We start from the raw sequence: 10545 nt of genomic DNA, 5'->3' as shown, positions 1-10545 counted from the left end.
ACTTGTTAATTACTTCAAGTAGCATTTTTGTTGATTTTTAGGATATTCTAAGAATACTATCATATCATCTATCTTTTCTCATTGCCTATTCTAATTCCTTCAATTTTTTTCTCTTCTCCCATTGCTAAAGTTAACATTTCTAATATCTGTCTTTTATTTTCAAAGAAGACCATGACATCAGGAAGCTGATGCCATGACAAGCACATGAATTGGATTTGAGTGAGGGGAATGCTGTGCTAAATCAACAGCCTCACTTTCTACTCCAGAGCCACCAGTGACCAGATATGAATCAGGATGACTGCAGATGGTTCTGGATGTGAGGCAACCAGGGTTAAGAGACTTGCCCAAGTTCCCACAGCTAGTAAGTGGCAAGTGTCTGAGGCTGCATTTGAACCCCTGTCCTCCTGAATCCAAGGCCAGTGCTCCATCCACTGCACCACCTAGGTGCCCATGCTAACATTTCTAATGCGATAATGAATAATAGTGATCATGGACATCCTTGCTTCACCCCGATCTTACTGGGAATGCTTCTAGTTTATCCCCATTATATATAATACTTGCAGATAGTTTTAGACAGATACTGCTTATCATTTTGAGGAAAATTCCATTTATTTCTATGCTCTCTAGTGTTTTTATTAGGAATGAGTACTGTATTTTGTCAAAAGCTTTTTTCAGCATGTATTGAGATAATCATATGATTTCTGATAGTTTTGTTATTGAAATGGTCAATTATGCTGAATTTTTTCTTTTTTCTTTTTTAGATTTTTCAAGGCAATGGGGTTAAGTAGCTTGCCCAAAGCCACACAGCTAGGTAATTATTAAGTGTCTGAGGCTGGATTTGAACTCAGGTACTCCTGACTCCAGGGCCGGTGCTCTATCCTCTGTGCCACCTAGCCACCCCCTCCAATTTTTTAATTTTAATCTATCTTTCCATGGTACTTTAAATGTGTGATTTTTTAAATTGCTATATGATTTGAAAAGAATGCATTTAATATTTCTGCCTTTCTCCATTTGATTGTGAGCTTTTTTTTATGCCCTAATACATGGTCAATTTTTGTGTAGGTGTATACTGAAAAGAAGGTACATTTCTATTTGTACCTATTTGATTTTCTCCAGAAATCTATCATATCTAACTTTTCTAAAGTACTATTCACACCCTTAATTTCCTTCTTGTTTATTTTGTGTTTAAATTCATCTAATTCTGAGAGAAGGATGTTGAGGTCCCCCTCACTAATTCAGTTTTGCTGTCAATCTTCCTGTAACTGATTGAGCTTCTCCTCTAATAATTGGGATGCTATACTACTTGGCGCATAAATGTTTAGTATTGATATTACTTCATTGTCTATGGTACCTTTTATGAAGATGCAGTTTCCTTTCTTATTCCTTTTATTGAGATCTATATTTGCTTTTGCTTTGAGAGCAGGATTGCTATCCCTACTTTTTTTCAATTCAGTTGAAACTAATATATTTTGCTCCTAGCTTTTAACCTTTATTCGCCATATATCTCTGCTTCAAATGTTTCTTGTGAACAATATATTATAGAATTCTAGTTTTTAATCTACTCCAATATTCACTTCTGTTTTATAGCAAACTTCATCCCATTCACAGTTATGATTACTAACTCTGTATTACCCTCTATCTTCCCTTCATTTGTACTTTTCTCTCTTCTTTCACACTATCCCTCTTCATGCCCTGCTAAAGGGCAACTTTACCTTCAAATATGTTCAGGGAATTTAGAATTGCCATGTACTTTAAGGAACATCTACTTCAATCTTGTTGTTTACATATGAAGAAACAGACTCATATCTCTTCCCGTAGCCTGCCATAGTAACTGAAGAACCACAAAGAAAGTTCTTTTGTATTAAGATAATGGCTCTCCAGAAGTTATTATTCAAAAACAAACACCTCTCTGCTTGGATGTTGGAAGAAGTTTAATGCTGTTTATCAGCCATTAACCACTCAATCTAAATAAATTTATCAGTTGAGCCAGCAAAGACTCTGCCTGGAATGAGTCAAGATAGTGAGACCAAACTGAGCATGGACAACTGGGACTTCCCTATCTAGTCTGGGCAGTCTGGTAGCAAACTGGCCATTGAATAATGTGGCTCAAATGCATGTGTGCTGGGACAAGTAAATCATGATTTGGAGCTGACCTTGGCAGTCAGAGAGAGTGACTGAGCCACTTGTGGGTACTGAATGCTTAAGTAAAAGTAAGTTTAATGGATTGGAAGAGAATTATAGAATTGGCAGGACATTATTTTGCTTCACAGTTTTTCTTAAGGCTGATCCTGTTGGCAAGGTAACTTGTCACAGAACCTTCCTCTTCTTTGCCCTGCTTGAACTCTTCGAGGCTTTAATTATTTTCTCTTAGTGTGCCAAGACATATTTCAGAGCTCTAGATCATTATCACCAGTTGGTTATGGGAATCAGACATCACCATGACTATCAGTGGCATCACCATTTATAACTTTATTTTTGATCCTTCTCTACTTCTGTAGAGGACACCTCCAATTCTTCTAGTTATTTGGCTTCACAATCTCAGACATACTTGGATCCTTACTCAGATTCACCTCCTATATCCAGTCTGTTTCCAAGTATTATGGTTTTTACATTCACAGTACCTCTCCCAGCTGTCCTTACTCTATTCACACCACAATCACCCTAGTTCAAGTCCTTATCACCTCATTTGGACTATTGCAATAGTCTTGTAAGTGATCTCCTTGCCTCCACTTTCTCCTTTTCTCCAGTCCATCCTGCCTACAGGTAGTTAAATTCCTAAATTATAGGTCAAATCATGCCACTTCCCTGTTCAAGAAGCTAAAATGGTTCCCTGTTGACTCCCAAGATAAAATATAAACTCATCTGTTTGGCATTTAAAGACTTTCATCACCTGGATCCAACCTATATCTCTAACATATATTTTCCCTTTCTGTCGGAACTCTGTAGTCTTGAAAAACTGTTCTTCTTGCTACTCATCTCAAATGACACTCCTCCCATTTGTCTTTGCCTGGCTGAATTCCTTACCCATTATGCTCTCTTTTCTTACCTTCTTCTCTTAGAATCTTTAGTTTCCTTTAATATTCAATTCATACCTTTCCTACTGAAAATCTCTCATGATTTCCCAGCTATTGATCCCCTCTTGTTATCTATTTTTTATGTACTCATATCTGTAGTTGTTTCCCTTTTACCAGTACTCTCACCAGAATGCATATTCTTTGAGGGAAGGGACTGCTTCATGTTTTTTCTTTTCTATTTCCCAATATCTAGCAAGGTGGCATCCAACTGATGATTGATTCCTTGATTGAATGCAATCCCATCTCCAACCCAAATTAATTTAATTACCAAAATCCCAGGCTTCTCAGATAATTGATCTACCAAAAGTCTAAATTGATCAACTAAAAATGTAAATAAAACATTAATCAAAGTGAGAGGATTATAGGGTTTTGGCTACTAGTTGAAGGGTACATGAAAGCCACTTAGGAAACATTTGGGGATTGACTAAAAAGATCAAGTCATATTTCTTAAGCTCCATATTTGGAGTCAAGTAGTGAACCAGTGAAAAGAGTGATGAAAGAGTTCTTGTTTAGAAGATCCCAGTTTGAGGTTCCACCTTGAGGGGGAATTTTTTTTTTTTTTTGATGGGTTGGAAGGGTGAGAGGAGGATTCATTTTCTTTCTATCTCTTCTTCTCTAGATGACACATCTAGTTGGGAGCAAGTCAATTGGGAAAAAGTAAAGCTTCAGAGGCATGACCCCCAGACACCTAGGTAGTCACAGTGATAGATTGAGTACTTAGATTATGGAGTTTGGAAGACCTAAATATAAGTAGAGTCAATCATTATTTAATCAAATTTAATCTATTAAATGTAAAAAACCATAATTTGAAGTCATTATTTAAAAAATATGGATGCTTAAGTAAAAGTAAGCTTAATAGATTGGAAGATAAAACAAAAATATTTAAAAATTCAACTCTTACACTTTTTAATATGAAATAAGCAACACATATGCACATTAAATACATTTATATAATTCATTTGGACATTCATTTTCCTTTGAAAGAAAGCTAACTGCAACCTGGAAGCTGAACCATTCGGAAATACTTTCTTAGATGCTTCAGTTTCCAATGACTGAATATAGTGGGGTGTTGGTAATGGTGGAGCTATGTGAAAAGTCACAGTAACTCAATGGAACTGTTGATGAGTTCTGCTATAGTAGCAATAAATACTCAGAGGAATTGGTTATTACAAGTTCAGTATTGAGTTCAGACAGGTAGGTAAAATCTGGTTTATAATTGCCACTAGGAGGAAGAGAGAGTCCTGAAGGACTTCTATGCCCCAGGGAACCTCTCCTTAGTTGGAACCTAATTGGCAATGCCCAGGTGAACCAAATGGATAGAATTAAATCTGACAGGATTGTCTTCAAGTGGCTGGGGACATAAGGAAAACAATATTCAAGTAATATTTCTAGACAAAGGAATATCTATTTGTGGTTCAAATAAATATAAGGACTTTGGTTTATAGAAATGTCACATGATTGGAGTTTGGTGGCAACAAGATGTGTATCTGCAATATATCCTCCATCTTTAAGGAGTGTCTTAAAAGTCCGAAAGACTTGGTTTGATTTATTATTTAAGTAATATAATTTCTATAGTAGTAGAACACTTCAGATCTTTGCTATCCAGGAGTCAACAAAAGTATGATAGGTTGTATCTCAGTTCTATCATTATCAAAGGTATCTGTATAGTGTCATTCTGCCCCTTTTGCCAATTTAGTACTAAAATAATGAGAACCATTGCAGAAATGTCATGAGTCTGAAGAGATTAAAAAAAGCAATAGATAAAATTTCAATTGAAGTAAGTGAAAGATAATACTTTTAGGGCAATAGAATACAAACTGTATTTATGAAACATTTGGCTCTGACCCAACAGTTAAAAACCAGGTATAGTATCTAGAAGTAATTTTGGATTACTTTCTTAAGATTTCTCTATGGACCCCCAAAAGCACATTGTGCTGTAGGGTCTGTGTGAGATAATATTTGTCCTTCGTAACATCATCAGAGAGGTGATGCCATGACAAGCATGTGAACTGGATTTGAATTGGGGGGAGCCTCGTTTTCTCCTTCAGAATCATCTGGCTCCAGTGTCCAGATATGGATCAGGATGATTGGAGATGGCTCTGAATACAAGGCAGTGAGGGTTAAGTGACTTGCCCAAGGTCACTCAATTGTCTGATGGCAGATTCAACCTCCATTCCTCCTGGCTCCAAGGCCAGTGCCTTATCCACTGTGCAATACTGGATTGCTCAAGAACCTTAAACAAAGAATATATCAGAAAGTATAAACTATACAAGATGCAGAATAGCATAATGGATAGAGTTTTGGAGTCAGGAATACCTGGGTTTAGGTCCTATTTCTGAAATATATAGGCTATTTGATCCTGGGTAAATCAGTTAACTTCTGCCTTTGCCACTCTTTGACTCTTAAGCTGAAAAAGTTGATTCACATGGATAGAAGGAGTTCCCAACATCAAGCCTAGAATCAGGAAGAATCATCTTTCTGAGTTCAAATCTAGCCTCAGGAATTTACTCTAGCAAAGTCACGGTTGTTTGTCCTTCATCCTTGAAGAGGACCAGTGTTATCTTGATGGTGATGTCTTCTTGCCTTGTTCCTGAATTGGACTTAAGTGAGGCAAAGTTTCAAAAAGTCATCAGCCTTACTTTCTCTTCCAGAACTATCAAAATCCAGTGACAGGGCAAGAAACCAAGGTGGCTGGACGACCTCAGCCTTTCTAAATTAAGATCTTTCCTAGGTCTCAGTCTGTCAGAGGCAATCCCCAAACAATGCTGGGTAAGGGCTAGATAAGAATTGAAATTAAAGCCAGGGCAAGCTTGTCATCTCCACAAACTGAACCCATCAGCTAGAAACCTAGAATCTGTTGCAGCATCTAGAACAAATAGGACAGTTAGTCCATAAGCTTTTATTAAGTTCTTGTTAAGTGTCAGATACTTTGTTAAGCCATGGGGCTTACAAAAAAAAATAAAGCATTTGACACTGAGAAGACCTTAGAGTTTCAGTGAAGCAAATGAGACTCCTTATACTCTATGTATAGTTCTATGAGTGATTGTTAAGACTGGGGAAAACCTGAAAATATCATTTCAATGCCAAGTATGTTTATCTCTATAGGGTATATGAGCTGTTCTGGAAGGACTAGCACCTCTGGGGTGAGGGCTAGGGGCTAAACCAGGCTGAGGGTAAACAGCAGGACTCAAACTTCTCTGTGAATTAGACTGATGTCTAACCCAAGCATGTGAAGACAGACCCTGAGGGATGGATGGATCAGAAGAATTTGCTTCATGATGGCAGCTGAAATGGGCACTGGGGAGTCCTTAGAGCTTGGTCAATCATCCAAGATGACAAGGCCATCCATTGCATCCAGGGCTACTGCCCAGTCATTTTGACTTTTGTTCTGACACTTTACTTCAATAACTCTGGGAGAGAGTGAGACTTCTGCTTCCCTTAAATCTAATTATCTTTGGTCCTCTTTGAAAACAAAAGATGAGCAATAACATGTTTCTCTGTAGGGTTCAGTAGTAAAATCATTATAAGCATTTGAAAGATTGCAATTTATTTTTTCAGGGAATAAGAAAAGGAAGAGTCTGAATCCCTTTCATAAGCAAAAATGGAAGATAGGAACTCCAGGTTAAGAGAAAAGGAGTGGGCAGCTAGTTGGTGCAATGGATAGCACATGGCCCTGGAGTCAGGAGCTGTCTGACCTTGGGCAAGTCATTTAACCCCACTGCCTTGCAAAAAAAAAAAGAGGACCTATATGTAAAAAATATTCTTAGGTTTTTTTGGTTTGTTTGTTTTTTTGCAAGGCAAATGGGATTAAGTGGCTTGCCCAAGGCCACACAGCTAGGTAATTATTAAGTGTCTGAGCTTGAATTTGAACTCAGGTACTCCTGACTCCAGGGCTGGTGCTCTATCCACTGTGCTACCTAGCTGCCCTGAAAGACTTGATTATTAAGCTGAAAAAAAAATACATTTAAAAAGAGGTAGCGGTGAGAAATTATAGAAGAAAACTAGGGATGGATGAGGTTACACATGGAAAAGACCTGAGGCAAGATAGTAACTCCTTTAGCAGATGTGTGTGTATATATGTATATACACACACACATACACATATATGTATGTATAGCTAGTTGAATTATGAGTCTGACCCAGTAAAGAAATTCTTATACAACTGGGATAAATGATCTCACCACAAATCATTTAACTTCCCTGGGCCTGAGTTTCCTCATCTGCAAGATGGAACAATGGATTAGATTTTTGAGATCTCTTTCAGCTCTAATATGTGACCTTAAGGCATTGTCTCCCATCAGCCTTCAGAAATCTTTCTCAGTTTAACTCAGTTGCCGCCTAAAAAAACTTTCCAGATAGACCACTTCCTCTCAACCTCCCTTACCCCTAAAATCCTCTCCCACTTCACTTTTTTTTTTAAAGTTTTTGCTAAGCAATGGGGTTAGGTGGTTTGCCCAAGGCTATACAGCTAGGTCATTATGAAGTGTCTGAGGCCGGACTTGGACTCAGGTGCTCCTGACTCCAGGGCCGGTGCTCTATCCTCTGTGCCACCCAGTCGCCCACTTCGGACTTTCACTTTGGCTTCTCTCCATTTCCCTGACAACTAATCTTTTGTAGTGTCACATACACCTTCTACCCCAGTCTAACATATCAAGATGTGTTTAGGATTTTTAAAGTGAGGATCAAGTTCAACTATTTATGATGCAAAGACTGGGATAAAAAAATAGAGAACCCGGGGCCCTCCAGCATGGAGGCTATTCGGCACGTTGGTGGTGCAGGAGAGAGACCACGGTCTTTGGTCCTCGCCTCCCTTCCTCGTCTTTGGGTAAATCCCTTCCCTGAGGGCTTTTGTCTATAATCCACAAACGATCCGGAGTGCTCGCTAATAAAGGGAGGGGAATCTGGACGCAGAAGCAAAATTTGCCCAAAAGGCAGCCAACTCCCTTTCCCTTCGGTTTTCCTCGCGAGTCGGCTAGCGGGCCGGGCCCGCTTCCTCCCCCCGGGCGAGTCACCGAGAGTGCCGGAGGCCGGGCCGAGCGCGTGGGCCCAGCCCGGCGCCCCGGGGACGCCCCGTTTCGGGGGGCGGCGGGCAGGCCGGGCCGGGTCCCTTCCCTTCCTCAGGTAGAGGAGCCGAGGAGGAAGGAAAGGTCGCGGTTGCCGGGGCCCCGCCGTCTCCCCCGCTTTCGCTAAGCCCCCGGGCCCCCTCGGAGGCCGCCCACCCCGGCCCGCGTCCTGCCGCAGGGCCACCTCGGCCGCCGGGGCCGGTCCCCCCTTTCGGGGCTCATGCCGTGCCCCCCGGGCGGCTGTCCTCCGTGGGATGAGGCCGGAGGGAGCCGCCCGGCTCGGCCCGCGGCTTTCCCGGGGCGGCCCCTGGCGCGCGGACAGCTCCAATGAGCCCCGGCGGGCGGCGGGCGGCGGGGGCAGCGGGGGCAGCGGGCGGCGGGGGCAGCGGGCGGCGGGCGGAGCGGGCAGCGGGCGGCGGGCAGGGCGGGGGCAGCGGGCAGCGGGCCGCGCGGGCAGCGGAGGCCGCGCCGCTCATTAGAGGGCGCTCTGGGGGCGGCGCCCGCCGCCGCGTCCCCCCGCCGCCGCCTCCCCGGAGCGTCTCCCGGCTGCGGCTCGGCCCGAGGCCGGGTGCACCCCGCGAGGCCGCCCGCAGCCGCCGGGGCTATGCCTTGTGGGGGCGCCCGCAGCCCGGCCAGGGGCCCGGCCAGCCCGAGGTACCGCCCGGGCTCTCCGGGCCCGCGGGGCCGCGCGGGGGCGGGGGGCGCGGGGGGCGGGGGGCGCGGGGGGCGCGGGGCCGCGCGGGGGGGCGGGGGGCGCGGGGCGCGGGGGGCGCGCGGGGGGGGGGGCGGGGGCGCGGGGCGCGGGGCCGCGCGGGGGGGGCGGGGGGCGCGGGGCCGCGCGGGGGGCGGGGGGCGCGCGGGGCCGCGCGGGGCCCGGCCCGGGACCGTTGGAGGCGTTGGCGCGGGCGCGGAGGGGCAGGGCCCGCCGGGGGGAGGCCGGAGCCGCCGCCGCCGCGCTCCAGGGCCCCGGGGATGGGCCCCCGCCCGGGAGCCGGGTGCGCCCTGGGCCCCACCGGCCTCCGTCTCTCCGCAGGCAGCTGCAAGGGGACTGAGAGGCCGCCGCGCCCATGACCCCGGCTCCTCCTCCGGGCACCGCCGCCGCCGCCGGCCCGCAGCCCCGGGCGCCCCGCAGCCCCGGCCCGGCCCCGGCCCCGGCCCCGCGGCTGCGGAAGGTGAGTGGGGGGCTGGGCCCTCCCCGCCCCGCGCTCCTCCCCCTGGCCCGCTCTCGGCCGCCCCGGGCCGCCCCGCGCCGCCCCGCGCACTCGCGCCTCCGCCCGCCCGCGCCGGCCTCCTTTCTTCTCCGGCCCGGCCCGGCCCGGCCGCCCGGTGGGAGCCCCGGAGGGGTGCGGGCGGGGGCGCCCCAGGCGCCGCTCCCCATCGGGGCCGTCTCCCCTCTCCCCAGGAGGAGCCCGCGGACCCCGGCGCCAGGATGGCCCCGCGCCTGGAAGCGGCGCCCCGGCTGTGCGCGACCTTGGTGAGGGCCCTGCTGAGGTTCGCCTTCATGGTGGCCAACAACGCCGCGGCCATCCCGTCCTACGTGCTCTATGTGCTGCTCCTGCAGCCCCTGCGGGCGCTGGACGCCAGGCTCTTCTGGTGCATCGAGGGGCTCCTGTACAAGTGGCTCCTGGCCATGGTGGCCTCCTGGGGCTGGTGCGCGGGCTACACAGGTGAGCGGGCCGGGGCCGGGCCGGGGCGCGCACCTGTGCGGTCGGACCGCGGGAGCGGGGAAGCCTGCCACGCAGAACGGAAGTTGGCAGAGAAGAAAGTTGGGGCTGGGGAAGGGTGGCACCTGCGAAGCGAAGTCATGGTGCGGGTGGCAGCACCGGGCAAGCTGCTCGGGGAAATAAGCCTTTTGTTCCTCGAGGCAGCGGGGTTAAGGGATGGGGTTTGAACTCAGGGTCCTGCTGAATCCAGGGCCAGTGCACCATCTAGCCACCGGGGAAATACTCTCTTAATCCTGGAATTTACACTCCCCCCCCCCCCCCAACTCTTTTAAACGGTATGAAGAAGGCCTTTTAGGAGGTTTAATAATAGCGGAGTTTGTTGCATAAACTCATGCTCAATGATCCGTTTGCATACCCAATATCTAAAAACGAATTCCATGTCCACTTTTAAACTGGGTTTTGGAAAAGAGGGGACGCTTTACTTTGAAGGGAACTCTTCTTAGAAAGAAGGGAAAAGCAGTAGCCTATTTCTTTTCTGTTTTTGAATTTTCATATGTTCTCAACAGTTTTGCACCTTGACTCTCAAAATTCCACATTGTATATTATTTTCTTCCTTTCTCGTTCTTTTCCTTCCTTCTTTTCATCCTTCCTCCCTCTTCCTCTCTTTCTTTGTTTCTTTCTTCCTGAGTCTTGTTTTGTCTGGATCCATTTTTTAAAACGCAGAGGTTTTTAGTATTGTTCTTA

The 10545-nt window shown here is 46.6% G+C and overlaps 1 protein-coding gene across 1 annotated transcript in view; it reads left to right on the top strand.

The window, feature by feature from the left end:
• Positions 1 to 9551: 9551 nt before the first annotated feature.
• Positions 9552 to 10545, top strand: part of LPGAT1 (lysophosphatidylglycerol acyltransferase 1) — a 77096-nt gene continuing 76102 nt past the window's right edge. Inside the window, exon 1 of the mRNA XM_074222611.1 lies at positions 9552 to 9804. Coding sequence (XP_074078712.1) covers positions 9567 to 9804 — 238 coding nt within the window. The 5' untranslated portion in view covers positions 9552 to 9566. The remainder of the gene's footprint in view (positions 9805 to 10545) is intronic.

The sequence above is a fragment of the Macrotis lagotis genome, chromosome 2, assembly GCF_037893015.1.
Source record: "Macrotis lagotis isolate mMagLag1 chromosome 2, bilby.v1.9.chrom.fasta, whole genome shotgun sequence".
NCBI lineage: Eukaryota > Metazoa > Chordata > Mammalia > Peramelemorphia > Peramelidae > Macrotis > Macrotis lagotis.
This window is presented reverse-complemented; position numbering and strand designations above follow the sequence as displayed.